Below are 23,781 nucleotides of genomic sequence, written 5' to 3'. Positions count from 1 at the left end.
ACGAAATGTCACATGTTATCGACGTATCCGCACTAGCTACTAGCTGTAAAGACAGATGTTGATCCCCTCCCTGAATTTACTTGATATACATTATGCCCAACAGTTAAAATGGTGGTGCAAAATTCCATTGACACTTCCATACATTTATCTATTTATTCATTATAATAATTTATAGTTACCAAGGATCTTCAATGCACAAGTGGGTTAGGGAGGTCTAGCCTTGCACCGTTCTAAGAATGACATCAACGTAAAATACATGATTCCTCGGTCAGTACAACTTTCAGTCAAAAGTTTGAAATAAACCTCCAACAGATTGCAAAAATATTTTAAAAGACACAGATCGTAAAGATCCGAAAAAAACATAAACAATGCTACACCATCAATTTTTGATTTGTCAATTTGAACAGAAATCATTTATAGTTTCAAAGAGGTTATCTCAAACTTATTTTTCAAAAATCATATGAGATAGATAGAACATCTACATGTATAATTGTATGATTTGATATTTACTTTATCCAACTCATTGAAATGGTGTATATTTGCTCGACAAGCCTCGTGAATATACTCAATTCCAACTCGTTAAAGAAAGCCAATATCAAATCACACAATATAGACATACTCAATAGTATTTCATGGATTGCGATTAGATCAATAATTTCTGCCTCTTGTTGTTTGAATTTACTGCCGAGTCTTATTACAAAAATTGTTATCTCAATATCCTTATGTAGATAATAAGCACCGCCCTCTTATTTACCTAGTCTGTATTCCCCCTTTAATCAAGTGAATTAAGATCAATTATTGGATATGTGAACCCAACATTTCTTGCTACCTGAGATTTTATCTCCTTACCATGTGTTATAAAAAAAGTGTTGAATAAAATACACATGTTTGTAACAAATTTATATTTTGTTGTTAGTTGTTTTATTATTACATAAATTAACTTAGAATACACTCACATATATACAATTTTTAGGTCAAGATCTAGTAAATGAAAGATGCCTACACTTTCAAATTTGAGAAATAAACTCCTTAAACCCTTTCTCTTCCGGCACATTTTAGGTGATTTTGGATACCTTTTGATATGACATTATTAAATTATTTCAAACTTTTTTATTCAAGGAGAAAGCTAGGTATATTGCATACCATTTTGTAGGGAATGTCATAGAGATGATATTTTATGACTATTCAGATACTTAACAACTGACCTTATTAGTAAAAATGGAGGTCAAAGGTCAATTAAGTGCAAAATTTTATGGAATTTTTTGATACTTTTTAATCTTCAAGCTAATTATTTACTATGATGTATGTTGAAATAGGAAATTTTGGATGTACTCACAAAAGAGCATGAAACTGTACTACATGGAACACATAAACTTTTTCTTCAATTCTGCAAATAACTACTTAAAAGCGGTTGCTTAGCAACCCAGAATTTTTTAATTTTCGGGCAAGAATTTTCGTGTATTACTCATTCTAGACACATTTATGCATCCCAGCACATATTAAAGTTAGATGTGAGGTCATAAAATTACAAGCGACAAACAACAGATAAATTGTCTTAAAGTTTGACCTCATTAGAACTATTTTTAGGAGGTCAAAGGTCAAATAAGTGCAAAAGTTTCATCAATTTTTTTCAACACTTTTCAATATTCTTGCCATAATTTACACAATGGATGCTGAAATGGAAAATTCTGAATATACTCTCAAGAAGGGATCAGAACTGCAATATCCATGCATCATTTTAGTTCGAATATCTAATTAATGACCTTTAAGTGGTTGCTAAGCAACAACTTTTTAAAGTTTTTGGCTAGTATATACATGTTTGTTATTTCACATTCTGGACACATTCTCGACACTTTTTGTATATTTCATGATATTGTATGCAAGATATGGGCCATGAAGATGAAAGAACATTTTTGTATTAAAAATTGACCTTGACACTCTTGTTCTTCAGGGGGTCAAGGTCATATCAGTACAGATTTCTGCTTTAAATTGTAAGTAAATATCAATTTTGAAATGCTTCAATCATGGATAAATCATCTAATAAGTTGACGTGATAAGAATGGTAAACGACAAAATTTGCAAGCAAAGAATTCTGGTCTGCTTCGTACAAACTCCTAGCAAAACATGTATACAATCTTATTGTTAAACAAAAAAATCCATTCTCTTGATGACATTAAAAATAATCTTTATTTTCATGGATTTAATCTAACAAGAAAAAATAATTAAACTAAATGATTTCATTACAAGATTTTTCTGGTATAACAGAGCTTAAGGGGTACAATAAAGACTTGACATGTTATCTTGGAGGGAAATAATAATACTAGATAGCATTGGCAATATTTAACACAAAACTGTTTAGTCAATAAGTTGAAATTGTGACGTTTATATCCAAATATACAAAACCAGAAATATTGCAAGATGAATTTCAAATCAGACTGATTAAATCTTCAACAAAATGTTGAAGAGCACTTTTACTTTGTGTCCACCATTCTTTTATCAACTGTCATTTCTCTGTAAGACTGGAGGAAATTCTTTGACTTGTCCAAGATATTATTATTATTTGCTGTCCAGTGCAAGTGATCAGCCTCTATCCTGTAAAAGATTTAAATGTTTTGAAACAGATACATGTCCTTGTGTATATGAATTTACATTAAATAAAATTAAGAATGCTAAAACTACTAAATTTATTAAATTTTCCTTTTAAAATTAAAATTGCATTTATTATGTGATTCAAGTACCGGTAGTTAAATGATATTGAACTGTCAATGTATCAGGACTGATAATTCAACAACCTTGTAGTAAACTATCATGGTAAAATTACTGTGAACTAAAACAAGCATATATGGCAATATGACTAAAGCCTCTGTTTACGCTATCGCAACATATAAAAAATTCTGGCAGTGGATGGAAGATCTAATTTTCATTAGATAATTGCTACAAAAGCCATGAGGGGACACATCAATTTTTCAAAAAAGTAAAAAATGAGATCTCGAATTAGACAATCCAATCCCACGGATTACTAAATCGTTCCCTCGATTTATAATTCGAGATATCGAGTTACACAATCTGATCTTACAGATTACTAATTTGCCCCCTTGATTCATAATTTGAGATCTCGAATTACATACTGGTAATTCGTTTTCACAGATTAATAATTCGAGATCTCGATTTGTTATCCGTGCTCTTGAATTTCATTACGTATATGCACAGATACATCCAACCATTTTAATCAGTTTGTGCATTCTATTTATTTTGTTTCAGCAACTGGTCATTTCCAACCTCTTTTGTATATAATTCAACGTATATTTATTTTAGAAATACTATGATTACACAGGGCCCATATTCACTTTTTCAATTATTCTAATATACACGTAACACAAAAACTTCTAAGATTTTTTGTTGTACAAATATCAGTACTAGCATATGGATTTGAAAATGTTTATGTATTTTTTTTTATTTTGGACCGTAATATGTAATAAAAGGTAGGATGTAAAATACTACAGTATTTTATTCTTTAAACATGTATTACCATATCCGATATGTACAGATAAATAATTTTAATGAAATCATGGGAAGGGTTTACATTCCGAGGGAACGAATCATTTAAACTAAGAGAATGAATTATACAATTTGAGATAACGGATTGTGTAATTTGAGGGAACAAATTGATAAACTGTGAGAGTGAATTGGCATTTTGTTGTAACAGATTGTCAATCCGAGAGAACAGATTGTATAAATCGAGAACTCGGTTTACTTTTATAAATTTTTAAAAATTCTATGTCCCTTCATGGCTTTCATAGATTGCATACCTGCATGGCTGCCAGGGTTGTAAAAAGAAAGGAGACAATAGACTGTAATGTTACTTCAGGTAGGGCTGTGCAATATTACCGGTATATCGGTATATTGCGGTATTATCCACCACGATAATATATCGCGATATGAAAATCAGACACCGGTATTTCACGATATTTATAAAAATATATAAAAACCTCTTTTATTGTAGAAACTGCTGAAATAATACTTGTAACCTCCCCAGGCCTTTTCAATCTCATTAAAAAATACTTCGTCAGCTTTCAGAAGCAGATAGAGAGAAAAGAGATCTAGAGAGAGAGAGAGAGGAAGCTTTTCATTCACTGTCGCAATTTTAGATATCTCACTTTAAAATAAAATTAATAATTAATAAAAAGACTTTTAAATAAAATTATTAAGAAAGAAAATATATAAAACATTTCTACAGGGTGTATATCATGTGTACTGTGGTTCTCAAAATCTCATGGAATCTACACGATCGACGATGAATGTTAAGTTCAAGATACATATTACAAATAAATGGCCATCCATGTTTTCACTTGATACAGTGTTGCTTTTTATTATTTTTTAACAAGTTTCATGCCATTTTAAACATCTTCATGCAATACCAGGAGCATGTATATTAAAACAATAGAAATAGGCCAATGCAGTTCCTGATCGTATACCATAATGTGAAATTAGGTCGGGTCAGACTAAAAGATCAAACGCCCGAAAATAGGTCACAATTTCTTTCTGGATTTAAGTTTATTCTGTGACCACATAAAATTTCCATATAGTATGTATTGTTTTAATCATTAAGTTACATTTTATGCTATTTCAATAAAACAACCCTCCCCCCCCCCCACCCACCCCCCACCCCAAAAAAAACGTATTAAGAATATAATATGCATACTTTTTTTAAATTTAAAAATACATCAAATGAGTACATTTTGTTTTGATATTTTACCTGGTATTTGATTAAAAGTTATTGTAATTATGTGTGCGATTAATGTCTTATCCCCCGCCCCCTTTAAAATTTATAGATAAATTCAAATAGTCTTTGAACTTGACAGCATTTTAAACTTTCTGCACAAATTTATTAATGATAATTAATCTATAATATATCGCAATATATTGCAATATTCAAGTAAAATATTGCAATATATCGCAATATGGTTTTCACTCGCAATACCCAACTCTAACTTCAGGGCAAAATTCCTGGGGCAAGGCTGTTCGTGAGCATGGGAGTGTTGTCTTGATAAACCATCCAGTGAATTTGACCACCCATGTACGAGGGTTGTCCCGTAAAATCGTGGACAAGTTGTCTACTTTAAAAAATAATCATCACTGAGTTCTGAAATTTTCACCACTTTTTAGTAGATAAATAATAAATATACATAGCAAATTTCAAATAGATATATGCATAGGTAAACAAATTGTGATATTTTATGTTATGTACTGTATCGCCCTACGGCGCACGGATGATAACGTCAAAGTGTCTAAAACAGCGTCACGTTTCATCTTTGCTAAACTTAAAGTTGGATAAGCCCCACTTAAATTTAGAAATTTTATTGATTTACATATGTGAGTATCTTTAACCAGTTAAGAAACCAATAAGGCACACTCATGCGATCTTCTAAATATTTATTAGCAAGTTACAGACAGTATTCTCACCATCAATCAACTAAAAGAGAATCTCACATCGACGGTCGACAGTGACAGCGTCCTTTGCTATTACAAATGGCAGTCTGTCCATATGTTTTGTAATATCTGGAGACCCGACCACGAATTCGAAGACTTCACTAAGAAAACTTTCATTTCATTTATATACTAAAGATCTGGTGATATTTTTCATATTTTCTCTCTTCTGTATTCATTTAAAGTCTCTTAAGGCGTCATTACAACATCCTAATCTATCTGAACTGCTCTCCGGTGCGCCGTAACGTCATAAAAAGTCGTCATTTTTCGTGTATTGTGTTTATTACTTTCCCATTTCAAATGCTCGAGAAACTGCCAAAAATTAACCAAATGCCTTGAATTTTTTAAAAAGACGACAGAATTGATTAAGGATTGGAATTAGGATAATTTTCATCCTAATCTTATGAATTGAAAACTTTTATTACGAATTAATTCTTATGTCTTCTCTAATATAACCTTGCTATTTTTACCGTGCGCCGTAGGACCGTACCTTGTGCACATCCAAGCAGAATAAAATATTTATTTTTGAATATATACTATCAAAAACATTATGATTCACTTAAATATGATGAATAAACATTTACTGAAAATTTCAGTTTAGTGCGCCCATTACTTTTCGAGAAAAACGCTTTGTCCACGATTTTATGGGACAACCCTCGTATGTTATGTACGATAACTGGAAAGTGTCTGAAAAATTGAGAAAATGGAAATTCTAACCACATACTTTATGCAGATTGGAAATACAACAGCAGTCTATGAAAACAGCTTGTTCCATATCTTGGGATTTATTCAAATAGATATATGTGTTTAAATAATGTGTTTGTATGAATAATCAAGCATCAAAAGTATTATGTGTTTCAAACACTTATTTTTCAAAATATAAATCAAATATTTATAAACTTGTATGAATGCAATATCATGAGAATGACACAAATGAAATTTGACTTTATTTTTGGAAATTTTAGAAATACAGAAATTTTCAATACCAAAACAAAAATTTACCTGTTCAATGAAGGCTTTACATATTAATTGGCCTTCGTAGTTCATGGTGGGCATAGCAAGTGGGTATTCACAGATGAAAGTATTGTTGCATATGGTGCCAGCACCCTAAAAATTCAATGTGAAAGTGGGACATGTACACACTGGTACACACATACTGAAAACAACTAGGCTATCCATTATTATGGCAACTTTGAACATTCGAGTGATTGTCAAAAGCATTGAAGTTCAAAAGCAACACAAAATTGGCTGAACAATACGAAATACGCACACTGAAATATGAAGATCTAGTACATGTGTACATTTAGTTTTCTTTTGAACGTGAACTAATTGCGTTTTAAACTTAAACTTTTCATTTAATATTTACGTATTCTCACCTGCTAATACCAAAGGCATGTCCGCATTATTTGATTCATTGATGTGATGATCTTCGTCGTGAAATAATCATGAAAATTGACGTTCAGATTTCGGATCACCATCATGTTGTTTGTTTACTGCTACCATAGCGGAAACACGTGGCTATTTCAATTCGTATCAACTCATACAGTGATGAGTCGTATTTATTTATAAATGCGAGTTTTTGTATAGATAGTTTTCGATTGACCAAGAGTTACTTCCCGTTGGCCGCCATACTGGAGGTCCAAATGCTCATATCCCTTCATTGTTCAACCAATTTTAAATTTTAATATTTGCGATTTTGAATCAAGAATCATTATTTTTCTGAAGTATATAAATTTTTGGAAGCCTCCTTTATTAAGAAAAAATTATTTAATAAAAATTTTCCACCAAATATTTCTGCTATATTTTCTTAAACTTGGTAAGACAAAGAGGAAAACTCACCGTGTCGACCTCCAATATGGCGACCAACGGGAGGCAACTTTTGCTAAATTTGGGGCCATCGAAAACTATCTATTGTTTAAATTTCGTGCCAATATTATATGGATCTAATTAAATTGCAAACCAAGTATACAGTACAACACTATTAAAAATCTGATTTTTTTTAGTAAAGATCGACGTTTAGGGAATCTACAATTTTTTTCAACATTGTATATCACTACATGAAATACACATCTGTACATCATTACATGTAGATGAATAAATTAACATTTCACTTCACACAAAAAGGCAGAAGGATAGTATATATTTGTTTTTGAAATCTTTTTTTTTTTTTTGTATTATGCATTTATTTCAGTAAAAAAAACATATTTAAATGGTAAAAAAAGTCTTCTAAAAGAATTTGTTGTTTCGAGTAATACGTACGCAACCATATCGACCTTGACGTTACATGTAAATATTGACCGATTTTTCAATAATTTAAACTATGCGAAGGTCACAAATTCAAATTACCGTAATTAAGAAAATACTGAGCGTAAGAAAGCCTGTAAGGGCTTGTTGGAAAGGAAATTGTCTCTACTTTTACCAGCTTTATTTTGTTTTCCCTATTTCAACATAGAAATAAACGTAAAACTGAGCTTTGTTTAAACATTTCGAATAAAATCGAGAAAAAACACATATGTGCAAGAACATTCTTGTTTTTGAAATACACTTTAAAGTAATAACAATAATTTTTACATATTTTAAAAGTAGAGAAAATATGCTTTAAGAATATACCATGCTTTCTTTATAAAGTTAATCAGGAAAAAAATGTCAATCGTCTGGAAAATCGGCAATTGCTTTGAAAAATAACGCCATTTTCAAAAAGTCACGTTTGTCTTCACAACGTAAAATCGATTAAATACCGGCAATCAAGACATAATATTTTTCGATATTCTAAAAGTAGAGAAAATTTCCAAAAAGATGATATATGGTTTATATACCTTCGTGCTACCATAAAATAGATACGGAGATCTTATTTTCGCGAAGTCGTGTTTTAACGCGCCACCGGTCAATTTGACCGGTACGGAAGTGAAGGGGTTAATGATGCTTTATAAGTTTAGCTTGGTCAAATAAGGTGTTTTGGGGCATAATTTGTAGGTAAACAAGATTAAAAATTACAATTTAAACTGTCATTTTCAATGTAAAATTAAGGTCTTCAATCCCTAATAGGATCAAATTTAATGAAATTGAAAACATAATACAAGAGTTGATCCAAAAGTAATGTCACAGCTTTGATAAAATTGCTACAAATCCATGTAAAGCTACAAAATTATGCATGATGCAAGCTTTATTTATTTCAAATCAGACCTGAAAAATTTAAAGGAATATGATTTATACTTTCCAAAAAAATCGGATTTTAAACAATGTACGTTTATGGTAGTCGCCGCACCTAAATTTAACCGTTGACGTCACATGAAGGATACGCACCGTAATACTTTTTTAAAAGCGTTTCCCCCTTCCTTTCATCAAAAAATATTTGTGATTAGCAAACACTTTCACCAATTCCACTTTCTTTAAGAGTTCTTGGTACAATTATACACTCACTGGTTTCATAGTTATGCCCTATGTCAAAATTTTTGAACGGTAGCAAAGACAAACTTAGAAATTCACATATACATGTCACTCTACACGTCTGTCTTTTTTTTTACGTCAGACGACATAGAACGTTCCCGTCCGATCGCCTATCTTTTGGTCTTTTTGTCCTCTGCTGATCATTCAGTGACAATCACCCGCCCAAAATTGCTGAAACCATCTATTAAGATGTCTCTTATTTAAATTCTTTTTTCTATAAGTCAGATTAATTTACCTTACTGCCGATTGTAATAATTCCCATATTTTGAAGCAACAAATGCATTACAACTGGCCGAGCCGTTTTTTCCCATTTGGATAATCCCTTTGTTCAATTCAAAAGAGTTAAACAAAAATGTTTATGATCACAAATACCAATGCCGTCATTTAATTTTCAATTAATAGACTAGAAAATGATGAGAATTGTGCCTTTGCAAATTGCAAGATTAAGTGCTTTTTTAATGCGTTTGTCTTTTTCATTCTAAAAAAAAAAACATTTTATGACGTTCCGTTGTACCGCGGCGACACCCCCTATGCTCAATGTATTAAATATCTATAAAATAAATTCAAATACAATGTAAACACTATTAAATGAAAATTTCAATGTTAATTACATATACATATACAAATACATATTTGACTCGAGAATTATGTACTTGTTTAGACCACATCGATGTGTTGTCTTCTGCAGTCTTAACACTGTAAATTGCATAAAGTTGGTGATGAATGACGGTTTTTATAGCTAAGTGGAGCTGTTCCACGGACCCCCTACACAATTTAAACAACGTTAATTTAGTCCTTATTTAAGCAATCATTAATTAATAAAGATTAGAAAAATGAGTTCGTTATTACATACTCATTTTAAAGAATTTATCAAAATATGTTAGGAACAAAGGACTTTATTCGATAATACCCAATATTTGCCCCCAAAATCAAATTTTAAAGGAGTAATATTTATTTATGTTCTGAAACAGGGGGATTCATGCTGACTTCAAACACTGAATATTTTCATTAGCAATGTCGTCATATGTTTGAAATGACATAAGAAAGGTAGCGTAAATTTAAAAATTCCATGGTTTCTACAGAAAATTTAAATATTGCGTCGATATTTTGAGTAAAAATCACCGAGTGCAGGTATGCTTAGGGTCAATATTTTGATATAATGTGAAGATTGATAATATCAATTAAATATACAAATATTGTTCCTGAGCAGACCTGCGCTCTTTAAATTCTTTTTCTAAAAAATAATAATGCAAATTCAGACTAGTTTGTGACGTCATATAAACAAAAATTGTCAATAACCTACTTTGAAATTATAATATGTTTTGTTAATTCATATTTATCAAACAATTTATACAATTCAACACATTTTAAGAATCTTTCAAAATTTGACTTTTGTGGGTGCAAAGATATGCAATATACCGCAAATAGATCTTTGTAATGAATAAAAGGCTATTTTTAATGCAACAAAAGCCCAAATAGTCTGCATTCCATGCGCAGTTAATCAACACATTTCCCGTCAGCAAAACAAGACAATGTCACCTTATTCGTTTCCCTATAGAGGATACGATCAGCTGTATTTTAGAGCTCTTAGTAGAATAAAATGAATAGAAATAAATCCTTGTTGTCGTGATTGATGCAGGATAATCTCCTCTGTTTTGAAATGCTGATTGAAATATAAAAACCTCGGGTAAGCCTCGGCTTTTATCTTTCAAACAACATTTCTCGATGGAGGTTATCCTGCAACATTCACAAAACGCGAACTTTATTTTTAAAATAATTCCTACTTACGTAAGGGGTTTATTCGAGTTTCCTTACTTCTTTCTGATTCTAGATTCTCTTTTGCCTGACAGCTATATCGATTGTATTTAACGTCTTTGGTGACTATAAAACTGTAAGTCTCTCTGACCTCTCTTTCTAGTCTTGTGTTGTTGACAAACCATGAATACGATAATGGCGGGAACTTCTTGTAATAGGACGGAGCAGACGTAGATCTACTTTCACATTTCAAGAAGGCGGTATACCCCACCTTTACATTACTGTTTCCTGTCATCATAGGTTTCAATGGCTTTCCTAAATAAATTATTGATTTTGTTTTATTTAATGAGGTAAAGAGAAAATTTTGTATAAATATATTTCCTCATATTCGTTTATACATTTATGCAGTAGTACATTAATATATTTATTTGAAGTCAATGCGATAAAATTCAACCTATATAGTTTTTAATGTTTCAAAATTAATCTCTGTAAAAAAGATTATTTCCCTTGTGCATTTAGCACATTAAAGAAATATGAATTCCTTCGTTATATGTTCGTTTACTTTAAACCCAAGAAAGGTAACCACATTTGTATTTCTATTTCATCAGATGTTTAACAGGTTTACCAGAAACAGTGAGAACAACTCCGCTTTCTGTCCAAGAATTTCTCCAAACAGTATCTCTTCTCCGTGAAGGACTTCCAACATAATATCCAGCATCTTCCAATGTTATATTTCTCACTTCAAACAGTATGTTTACAGAATTGAAAGGTCGGCTATGGTATATATACTTTTCAGTCTCCTTTGGAAAGGCATTATCTATCTGTATTATAACTGACACTGAACCGTTATATTCATGAAATATAAAGTAAAATCCAGTTATCGGAAAATAATCAGCAGTCATTGAAATGTTTTTTGATTCTCCTTCCATTGAATGTACTGTTTTTACTGCAACTAAAAAGCAATGAACGTAACACAATCTTTTGACAATTCAGCATGAATCTTTCTCGTTAATTAATTTCTTAATAGTATTTTACCCTACATTAAAAACAAAGTATCTGAAAGAATCAATATTCTCCTAATTTTTTTATTACGTCAATGAACTCAAAAACAGTAGTCTTACAAAGCTGAATACAATTTTATTTAAAGTTTTTTTTGTTTTTTTTTCTTTTTTTTTTTTTTTTTTTTTTTTGTAATCGGTTATAGGATACAACGATTCAATCTGCAGTACAAATTAGATGCCCAGTGGCAACATCAGATTCTTTTGTAATAAAAGACATTCTTTTTTAGGATGGATTTCTTTATAAAAATCTTACCTATATATGATGCATGTAATTATGGATGTTAACTAAATATTTAAGGACGGATATATTTTCTATTTCGACTCGTCACTTTATGTCGCAGTCACTGGTTTTAGCCGTTACACTTGCAGTATTAAGATAAATTATAAATGTAGATTCTTGAAATAACCACGTTAAATTTCAAGGTTAAATATAAAAATATTTTTAAAAACCCATCTGAGTATAGGAAAAATGCTGCGATGCTCTGTAGATTGTATTTTTTGCATTTACATGTCTGTTTGGTAAATATTTGTGCGGTTATTTGCTGTTCAACTGCGGTTTCGGTTCAAGAATTGCAGTACTTTAAAAGAAATAATGTTGTTCAATGAAATATATAAGAGATATTGCATAGTATTTGTAACAAACTGAAATTCTACATTATATTGTAAATAAATCCCCTTGGTTCACCCTTCCGGTAACTTGTTTAATAATCCTGTGGGGAGCCCTTAATTCCTTTAGTTCCCATAGTAACATAGCAGCCCTGTGGGGAGCCCCTAGTTTTACTTTAAATAGTAAGGTTAAAGCGTGCTCTGGGTAGTACCCGGGAAAAACATCAGCCGATAGACGTGTTCGTCTAGTGCTACCAGGGGGCCTGTCCGTAGAAAACCACATGGGTCTTATGCCTTATTTTCATGCCTAAAGTCTCTCTACAGAATGTTACAGAGTATGTAAACTGTCGGGTACTGAAATTCTTTATTTGAGAGTAGCCATTTCCATGTTATGGTGTGTGACAGAGACCGTAGCGTGTGAGTGAACTATGGCGGCCCATACGACATATCTCTAAAACCAGTTCTGTGAGTTACTAGTATATCATCGGGCGGTGACCCTCACTGAACATTTCATTATCTGAGTTAAAGTTATTATATGAACGAAACATTGTGAAAGTTTGAGAATTATAACTATTGTGAATTTGGAAATAATTCTGAATATTTAGTTTCATTGAAAGACATTTCAAAGTGTTGAGCCTGGCGTCGGACCATTGTCTCTGGAACCCGAGAGGAACCCAGTGTGCCACGCAGCCCGTTATTAATTAACATTGTTCCGTGCAGCCATACAAAAAGGAAACTGTAAAAATCTATTCTTAAAGGATTTCCGCACTTACGGAAGGACCAGGACAAACGGGACCTATTCATACCAAGGGCCATGCGCACTGACTGACGTGGACCAGGACCAATTAACAAAGACATTTTCAATTTATTCTATTTTGTACATTTTTTTTTTTTGGTTAATTTTCTTTGATAAAATTTCTGTTTACTTTGTTCTTTAATTTTGTTATTAAATTTTGTTAAAATTTTAAAGTTCTTCTTTTGATTTTTGTAAGTTCATCAGGGTGTATAACCCACACCCTCACAGTATTCAAACTAAGAATTTAGGAGGAGAGCAATCATGGGCCTCTAAAACATTAGAGATGGGATCAGATGCCATGGAATAGTGAGCATTACCTGCCGAATTCTCACATCCACCTCTTTGTCATGGTCGGGAAATCGACAATTCAATATGTAAATAACTCTTGTTCCATTAATATGAAAACGTCAGTCAGCATTTGGCTGAATGATAAATTGTTTGCCGTTAAGGTCATTGTAATAACCATAGAACATACGCAATGGTGCCTTTAAATGAGACTATTGATATTCTTGTTTGATAAACTTGTTTATCAATAACCTACCTAGTTTTTAAAATTGTTCATATGAAGAACACACTTAAATTTATCAAATCAACTGAGACATGGACCCTGTCTGCAGGTGGTGAAGGTCTATTACTGCATAAGTAAGAGAAGTTGAGCATTGAAAGGTAAAAATTATCACCTTTATCAAACTTTGGGTTGTTAGATTATCATTAACGTCCTTTTCTAGTAAAATTTTCTAATATTAAACAGATGTGCCAGACTCTATGTTATCTTTTATTTCAAGCTCTTTGTGATATATCTTAACGACATAAGAATATAAATAATCTTTGTTACTATTAATATGTCGTCGATATATCTAAATGTTGAGAGATGAAGGCCACAGCAAGTGTTTTCGGTCAGCAGGGGAACCTGATTCCGGCTCTGATGTTTTGGAGGTCCGTGTTTGCTCTGCTTCAAATGTGTATTGTGTAATGGACTTTTGAGGTTAAGTACTGTTCACTATCTAAATATATGTCATTTCTATTTTAAGTTTTTGGTCAAAGTCTGTTTTAAATGAATACAAAAATAGGTTTGCAAAAGTGTTTATGTTTACATGTTAATGTTTGATTCCTTGCCCGTGCACATCGGTAATAACCTCACATTATCCTTCAACGTACTTACCAACAAATCTATTCGTGCACGAACGTATCAGATAATAAGGATTTATGTATCAAAATTATGTAAAATTAAAAGAAGATATTGCACTTTCTTTCTTGAATTACATGTAAGAATAAAAAAAATAGCGTTTCAAATCATTTGATCTCTTCTTCTAATTCAAAAGAGAAAACCTTTGTTTTTTGCATAAAATTATCTCACTATATAAGGTCTATTATATGATATCACCATATTAAGATAAACAATTTAGCTTAAGGTAGTCCGATCCTCAGGTTTATAAAATTAGCAGTTAAGTAATCTAAAATACTCATAAAAGTATCTCTAAATCCATAAAAGTTATGTAAATTTACCCACAGTATTTCTTTAAAGTTAAAAATTAAAGTTAATCATATTATATAAGGAAAAATGTCAAATCTCCTAAATTTTTGCAGAAAAAGCGAATTAAAAATATCAGCCATGCATTTTCCAATTGCAACTTGATTAACAAATATATTTTAGGTTAAAAAAAACTATAGGTATCCAGGCATTCAGAGAAATTGTCCTGATTTTTATGCTTATTTGTTTTTTTTTTTTTTTTTGTTTTTTTTTTGCCTTATATTTCTGTCATGTATTCTATGATATATAGTGTAAAAAGCTTTTGTTATTATTGCAAGACACCAAAATTCACTTCTTATTTCATATCATGCTAATAAGCATTGGTATCCAAGGCTTGATTCAAGAAAATCTTATTTCTCTAAAACTGTATTATTATTTTTTTCCTTTTATAGGGTACAAATGTCAACTTTTATAAGACCTTTTCTATAACTTCCAAAAACCTTGAATCTTATAAAGATAAATAAAATGAAAACTGTTGCATGAAAAAAAATCATTTTCAAGCTTCATTTTGATACATTTCGAATTAAATATTAATTTATGGAGTTATCCTTCCTGACTGAGGATCGGATATCCTTAAATTGGTATTGGCTTTTTTATTTTCGATTTTGTTTTCTATTCTTCTGACTTTTTGTGCCCCTGTAAACGATGTTGCGGGAGTATATAGTTTTTATCGTGTCCGTTCGTCTGCCTTTCTGTCTCTCTGTCTGTCTGATTGTCCACAATACTTTAACCTTGCCTATAACTTTTGATTAAGTGGAGCTATAACTTTCATATTTCACATGCATATTCTATGTGACAAGACCTTTCTTTAATTACCACCAAATTTGACCTTTTGACCATGACCTTGGAGTTTAATTTCCTTTCACACAAAAATTCCAAACTTTTCCTTTGGCTAAATCTTTTGAACAGTAAATTCTAGGACTTTTATACTTCTTATATGTATTCTTTGCTGAAAGACGTTTCATTTTTACAAACAATTTTGACCTTTTGACTTTGACCTTAGAGATTTCCTTACTTTTGAAAAAACCTTTCTTACTTTTGAAAAATTTTAACCTTGGTCATAACTTTTGAACTGTAAGGGATAGGGTTTTCATACTTCAAAAATGTGATACTTGAGGAAAGGGCCACCATTGAATACCAAGAATATTGATCATTTGAGCCTTGACCTTGAAGTTTAACCTACTTTTAATAAGCAAATCTTGTCCGTACTTTTCACAGGGTAGGGCTAGTGCTTTGTATACTTAATTATATATTTAATTTTTATGACAAGACATTTCATTTGATAGCAAGACCTTTGACCTCTATCTTGGAGTTTGACCCAGTTTTAAAATTTTTACCCTTGGCCATTACTTCCTTAGTTCCTTGATATACATCATATGTGTATATTTTATCTTTATTTTTTCTGATGTTCACATATGGCACACATATAAAGAAGTCAAATCAAAATACAAAATGACACAAAAATAAAAAAGAGAAAAATGTGATTCTTTCTGATTTCTTAGAAAGGTAGAAAAAACATAATTTACTGATTTCTTTTTCGTTTAAATCTGTTCTTCGATTGTAGGTTTTTAAAACATAAAAATGTGGTTTATTTCGAAAAGAAACGTCTCAAACCGTTAGTCCTTAAGTTTTATTAAATAATTTTTTCGTTGTGAAAAAAAAAACTACTTGCGCTGCCTTTCACTGTATACAAAAAACGTCAACATTTACAATTTGACACCATATCGGCAAGTGCATGACGATCAGTGATTTGTTTATATCGTGCTATACGGGATTTAACTGATCATTAAACAGCAAATTTTGATAAGTTTCGTTTCAATTTAATTGTTATTCAGTCTCGTTTAAATCATTATTTCGTACTTTTTATGGTTGGAACAATTACCTTGTCAGCAAATACAATTTATCGTTGAGTCAAATGCTGACTGACTATTTTCATTTTAATCGTTTGTCTGTTTTCTATACAATGAATTGAGGGCGGATTTTTCCGTTGTTTTTTTTTTTTGAATAATGACAAGGAGCACACGGCGGGTGTGACCGGTCGGCAGGGAATGCTCACTACTCCATGGCACCGGATCCCACGTCTGATGTTTTAGATGTCCGTGTTTGTCTGCGCCGATTTTGTGTTGTTTAGTGGTCTTTTCATCTTGAATACTATTCGTTATTTCAATACGCCTCGTCAGTGTTGATTTATCTTTCATATAATTTCATCTTTATGTGTGTTTTAGAATCCATAGGTTAGTAGTACGATGTCATAGTTAACATTTCCTCTACAAATTAGGCCCCAACCCTTCTCGTAGACTTAAATGTACTCCGAAGATGAAATAAATGTGTTTTTTGAATGTTGACCAGTGTTTTCGTAGCTCATAATAGCTGATAAAAAATTGAGAGAGAAATCAGGTACACCTACTAACTACTACAAATAATAAAGGATGATTTACATTGGCTTATCTTTTAATTAGGAATTTTTATTTTGGTTTATCTGGAAAAGTCCTTTGTGAAATTTGGTCATATCTTAAACTTTCTAGATACTACGTTTCTTTTAAAAAAACAAATATTTAATTTTAATTATCTTTTTTGAAAGTATAATTACTGTTGCATGTCTTGACGAAGTCTAGGTAACCTTTGCTGAAGTCTGTGTTGTTAAATTCCCGTACTTGAATCTTGACTGACTTATACTGTAGTACATCCTCCACTGTGTATTGGTCATCATCAACCCGTATCCAGTCAGTGGATTTAGAATTCTTTGTAATGACTATATCGTTAGGAATTGTCGAGATATTGCTCCATTTAAATATCAGCCTTCCATTTAGAAATTCTGCTGATATACGCACTGTCTGTCCTAAAATGGAAGAAATATCTCTTTTTTTTTCATTTTAATTTTCATGTAAAGAAAAATTAAAACTCCAATAATTAAACTCGGCATACCTGGCATCGCAGGTAGTATATTTTATTGTCTGCATTTTAAATCGTCACTTAATTAAAAAAAATCAGTAAAGGAATAGAAAAATCTGAAAAGATTTCAAAATTGATTAAAGAAATAAAGCTATAAGCAGGAAAAGCGACCAGGATGGAGCTAAATTTATTTAGAAAATTGGGAGAGGATAAGTTTGTTGTTAAGAGAACGTTAAATAGACTCTGATGTTCAGTTCTAAATAATTTCCAAAAAGGACTTAGGATAACTTCATATTTTAGCATCATTTTGTCTGGGTTTTGATTTCTTTATATTTCTGTTATTCTTTCACATTTCCTTGAAAATACAGTCCCTGAAAAGTTCTACTTTCCAGCTTCAACGCTGAACGAACGCTGAACGAACAGTGAGAGAATGGTGAGTGAACGATCTTTGAAAACTGAACGCAATTAGTTGAACAATGTGTTAAGTATCAGTCACATTATCCAGCGATGGGGCATACGATGAGAAACCGATGCGTTTTTGATGAAAATGGCGTGGTTGCCGGCCGGGCACCACTAGTGATCGGAAGGTGACTGAGATAATTCTGCGAATCCGTGGGGTCATCGGTAGGACATAATTCGTAGTTAAAATTCAGCGATGTCTCCAACGATGCCTCACATCGCTCCTCATCGGCAATCCATCATTAACACATCTTTCACGGATCGGCCGATGTATGACCGAGCATCGTCCAATATCCGTTGAATCTGAGGTCATCGGAGGGTTGAGTGGTGTCCAACAGATAACGGCCGATCATCGGTCGATGTTCGACCAAACATTGGCCCGTAATCAACCGATGATCGAACGATGTTCACCAATGTGTGAGCGATGTAAAATACATCGGCCGATTATCCTGGAACATCGTTTTATTATTAGCAATGCTTCGCTGGGCCTTTGAAAGTCCGGCCGGCAACCACGACATTTTTATCATAAAAGACATTGGTTGCCCATCGAATACCCATCGCTATATAATGTGATTGATTCTGTAAGGACTACTAGGCCGATGTGAACCGATGTTAGGGCTTCGTTAACATCACGGATTACCAACGATTACCACCGGTCTACGGCTACCGGCCGGGAAATGTGACCTAGGCATTAACAGTGAACGGTGAGCAAACGCAGAAAGCGAACAGAACGCCAAAGGTGCTATAATATAAATATATAATAAATAGAAAATCATCAAATAAATAATTACAGTGTGAAACTTTCTTTTTTACAAAATTGTTTTAAGGAAGACGATACATGCACATTAAGTAAAATTATTAATTTATGTTTCTTATTATATTTTGGGGGGTTCTGAAAAACTGATACTGCTTTGTTTAAGTTTACAATATATTAAATACTATTTAGAGTTTTTAGTGTTTTCATATCTATTAAAAAAGGTAATTTCTGACTAATCAACGCATTATGTCGTCACAAAATGCCTCGATTGTATCATATTTAGAAAAAGTGTACAAAACAGTAGTTTTTACAGTTATTTTATGATATTAGATATAGAGCTCAAACTTTGATGTTAAATATGCAAAGAGTAAATGATAGAAATGTTTCTGAGGATTATAAAGAATTTTTTTTAAGATCAGTGGGTACGCTCATATTAATTTCCTTCTCTAAAATTACTACAATATGCCTGTTTACCTTAGCATTCTACATTATTGCCAGTCAATAAGGACTGGTTTCCAAGACATTAACTTTTAAGAGAAAATTGTTAATAGTAAATGAAATTATTAAGTCTCTATATTATCTTGATGTTTAAAATGAAACACAAAGTGTTAGTCAATACATTGGTATACTCTAGGGCCAAGTGAACCAAGCTTTGGTGAGATAAAACGTCAGGAAGATCCCGAGTTGGGTATTCAATGGATGATTAAAAATAAACTCGGTAGAAATTTCGAAAAAAAAAACACAGTGCATGCTTATTGTCACATCTAAAATATTGCAAAAATGTAGAAATCTTATCATAAATTTTAGTGGTGTGCACATTGAAATTGTGAAGCAGACCAAATTACTTGGTGTTTTTTTTGATTTATAATACCTTTTCTTACAATGTACATGTCGATTTTTTTTCAAAGAAAATTGAAAGAAAACTGGCTGTGCTAAAGAGAGTGTTATTTTTTGCCACCAAATGCATTAATTAAGGTTTTTAATATTGTATTTCCTCATTTTACTTACTGTTCCACTGTTTTGTGCAAAATTAAATGTATTAAGAAAAGTTATTTAAACTTCAAAAGAGGGCAGCTAGGATACTCTTAAATATTCGAGATATTTTAACTCCTACCAGCCTTTTATTTTCCTGTTTAAACTGGATGCAAATCAAGGATTATTTCATGTTTAGACAGGCCACTTTTCTATTGAAGGTTTTAAACAATCAAATGCAAGATCTTTTGAATGTTTTTCAATATATACAAGAGATGTCAGTCGTCGCCAAATCACGTCGAATGATTTTATGTCAAATATATTATTTTTACCAAGAGCCAAAACGGAAAATTACAAACGTTCATTTAGGAACAAACTGTCACAAAATGTTCTAATTTCTAGGTCAGTGGATATTTTTAAATTTGTGTATCTCACTGAGTATTTTAACAGACTCAGTATTTAAATGGATTTCTTTTCCAATCTTTGAGTGTACCATTTTATGTTTGTATTCTTAAGGAGACTGGGGGTCAACAAATTAACCACAACTTAACCAACAGATACTATTATTACTTATATTTTTAGATATGATATCTTAAGCTGTAAACTATTATTTGGCAAAGAAAAATTCATACATTTTACTTTTAAAATTTGATCACTTTTGTATATCCTTATATGGAGCTCTTCTTCTAAAGGAAGTCAAAATAGTCTAAAAATGACCACAACCCCCAAGCCCCTTTAAAAAATATGTTTCTTCATGTTTATATATGTATGTGTTTTTACTTTTGTACCTTGTGTTTATATTAAGATGCTAATTCTATATGTCCATATATGATTGTAAATATGTTTTAAGGGTACTTACCACAAACAAAAAATGGATGCGCGGGTTGATATATATTTTTTGACTGATTCGGATTTATATTGATATAAATAATAAATCCCTGAAATATAAAGAAATCGTAGGTTTTCCTTGGTGCTTAGATTTGAGATTTTGTTTTGCCTTCTATATAATTCCATACAAAATTTTGCACAATTTTTTAACTTTATGACAAAATCTTATAAAATTCTCCCACTCTACTTGGTCAACATTATTCAGGTTGTCAATTTAAATGTAAATCTTTGAGAAATAATGCTGATTTCTGAAAAAAGTTTGTTTGTGTTATTTATCCTTAATGCAGGACCACAATGAAAACTAGCTTTATGCTAATTGTGTTATCCTGGATAAATAATGGTTATTATCATTATAGCTCTTTACGATGAAGGAAATTTTTTTTTAATAATAGTCTTTACATATATAAATAATAAAATATATACAGCTCAACAAACTTTTTAAACTCACATGGTTTTTTGCACAAATTAAAGTCACATTGTTATGATGCAAAATTGTGTAACTTGTGTAACAACAAAATAAATTTCAGAAATGATTTATAGCTTAATTTTAATTGATCATATTCCATTACTTTAAACATAATTCACCCGTAATAATAGTTTCTCGTCAAATGCAACCATCTTTGCATCCCAGGGGCGTAGTATCAGGGGGGCCAGGGGGGGCCAGGCCCCCCCACTTTTTCTCCCGACATGACCTTTACTATAGAAAATGTTTACTGAAAGGAAGGTTGGCTCCCCCACATTTCAGCAAAGGGTAGTTTTATAAAGAAAATTTACCCCAAAAAGTTTGAATTGAAAGATAGTTGGTCTTGAAAAAAGTTAGCCAATACCACCCCCCCCCACGAAATAGGATTTTCGACTTCGGGCAAGTTTTAATTTTTCGCTTTTTTTTTTTTTTTTGCTTGTCAACTTTTTCAGATAAGTAAAAAAAAATTTTCTCAGGTTGGCCCCCCCACTTCCAAAAACGATGCTACGCGCCTGCATCCGTTCATGTTAAAGCATACTTTTGCCTTGCCTTAATAGGAAAACAATGCAATTCATTTAACTTCTGTATTTTCTGCACGTAAATATGACAGTAAGGCGGAAGATGATGTATGTATTTTTCATCCGTTCGACTGTTTTCCGTGTTAAAAAGATGGCATTTTCAGGTTAACTTCCTGAAATCCGGAATCTCGAAATATACTTTCCAACGCAAAATTTAAAATTTTCAGACCATAAATGTAAAATAATTTTCTTTTCAATAATCACAATTAATTATGTTGAAAGATAAACAACACTTTATTATCCTATCCTTTTACATGTTTTCTTTATGCAGTTTTGCCATTTTTGGCGCTGCATTTCGACAAAACCAAGGCAGGTATGGAAAATGTGCAAAATACCTAGAAAAGTACTCATCTGTAAGAAGTCAATTTCAACATTTCAACCAAATAGTATCAAAAAAGTCCAATTAATTAATTTGTAAAAACTTATGATAGAATCATACACATTTAACATTAAACAATTCATAAACAAATTCTTTTTACGAATATTGACGTTTAAAACTAAAGATAATGATAGTAAAGAATATGCACCTTTAAGATGAAATATTTAGTAATATAACGGCTGTGTCTTGTACTGAAACTCGATAATTTTAAGTTTTATTGCAAGAAAAATGTCACTTTAATTTGTGCGAATACCCGTGTGAGTTTAGAAAGTGTGTTGAGCTGTATATACATGTATAATGTAGTTAAGGTATAACTGTTTAAGTTCTCATATGTTTAATTTTTTGATTTCATGATTGATCAACCGAGCGGCTTACGTGATAGTTTGCATAAGGTGCTTAAAATTAGCATGCAAGCCAATTGATTAACTATCGTAAGGAAATCGAAATGTTTTGATTATTTATCATATTTACATGATTTTGATCCCAGAAATCCACGTGCTACAAGGTCTTCTTCTGTCTGTATTTTTTCCGCCCGCATGAATTTTTAAAACCACGCCCATCGATGAACAAGTACATGTACATTTATTTAGAAATAACGTACATTAACTGTTTATTATTTTATCTAGGACAAAGACATCGGAAATGTAATTTTACATTTTAAACAATTTAAATGATTTTAAATGACACACTATCAATTTAATTAGCTCTAAAGATATTTAATTAACTGAATATTCACAGTACTGTTTATGATTCTCACAACTAGTTCTCACATGTATTTGTGTATAACTTAAAGAAAGTACGTGTCATAAGTATTTTTTGTATTTGTGCTGCACTTGGTTAAATAATAGACTTAGGTTTAATGTATCAATTGACGATTTGTCGTCTTTAATTAACAGCAAAACGTTGCAGTGCTTGAAGTATTTGAACATTGTCCTTATTTAAATTTTATATTTCATATCATTCTACATGTACATACATGTAGGTACTTAATGTGCTTACTACAACATTTATTTTCCAGTGAAATTTAATTTTAAAAAATCAACAGCTAAGTTCAAATAATAAAAATATAGATATCCTATATATAATTTTTGACATGAAATAATGATTCTTCAATCAAGAAATCTTAGTAACTAAAAAAAAACTTGTAAATCCTCACCTTCAAAAAGATTTCGGAGTTCCAAATGACAATGAAAACTGAACGATAAATGAACGCTGAACTCAAGGTGAACACAAAGTTATCGGAACAAAGAGTGCAAACTGATCCTTTTCTGAACAATGAAGGCGAGCGCACGGTGAACGCAAATATGTGAACAGAGAGCGTTCACTGAACAAACAGTGAACGCAACCTGAACGAAGGAAAAGTAGAAAGATTCAGAAACAGTAGTACAGAACATAGATTGACAATTACTACAACACATAAATAACCCTTCTTACCATTTGCACAACATAACATTCCTATGAATAATAGCAGGTCCATGCGCGTGAAACCAAGCATTATTCAATCAAATAACAGACAATATTAACTATTGCAAATTTGACACAGTTCAGACTTAACGTATTCTGTGAAGTACTTAAAACAATTTCCTCTCCAACTTTGATCCTTACGTTTAAAGTTTCAATCGTTGAAACCAGGAAGAATTAGTTACATTGCATTGTAGTTCACTAACATTTCTCTCTCTTACCCGACATAACCGACTTGTGAGGAATTGG

General features: G+C 31.6%; 1 protein-coding gene across 1 annotated transcript in view; it reads right to left on the bottom strand.

The window, feature by feature from the left end:
- Positions 1-23,565, bottom strand: part of LOC134261079 (uncharacterized) — a 28,551-nt gene extending 4,986 nt beyond the window's left edge. The window contains exons 1-4 of the mRNA XM_062743553.1: positions 23,506-23,565; positions 17,274-17,522; positions 11,315-11,635; positions 10,723-11,004 (exon numbers count right to left, since the gene is read on the bottom strand). Of these exons, the coding sequence (XP_062599537.1) occupies positions 10,723-11,004; positions 11,315-11,635; positions 17,274-17,522; positions 23,506-23,548 (895 nt within the window). The 5' untranslated portion in view covers positions 23,549-23,565. The remainder of the gene's footprint in view (positions 1-10,722; positions 11,005-11,314; positions 11,636-17,273; positions 17,523-23,505) is intronic.
- Between the last annotated feature and the right edge of the window lie 216 nt (positions 23,566-23,781).

Source organism: Saccostrea cucullata, unplaced genomic scaffold, assembly GCF_032062105.1.
Source record: "Saccostrea cucullata isolate Sc308-1 unplaced genomic scaffold, CSIRO_AGI_Scuc_v1 ctg1312, whole genome shotgun sequence".
Classification (NCBI taxonomy): domain Eukaryota; kingdom Metazoa; phylum Mollusca; class Bivalvia; order Ostreida; family Ostreidae; genus Saccostrea; species Saccostrea cuccullata.
This window is presented reverse-complemented; position numbering and strand designations above follow the sequence as displayed.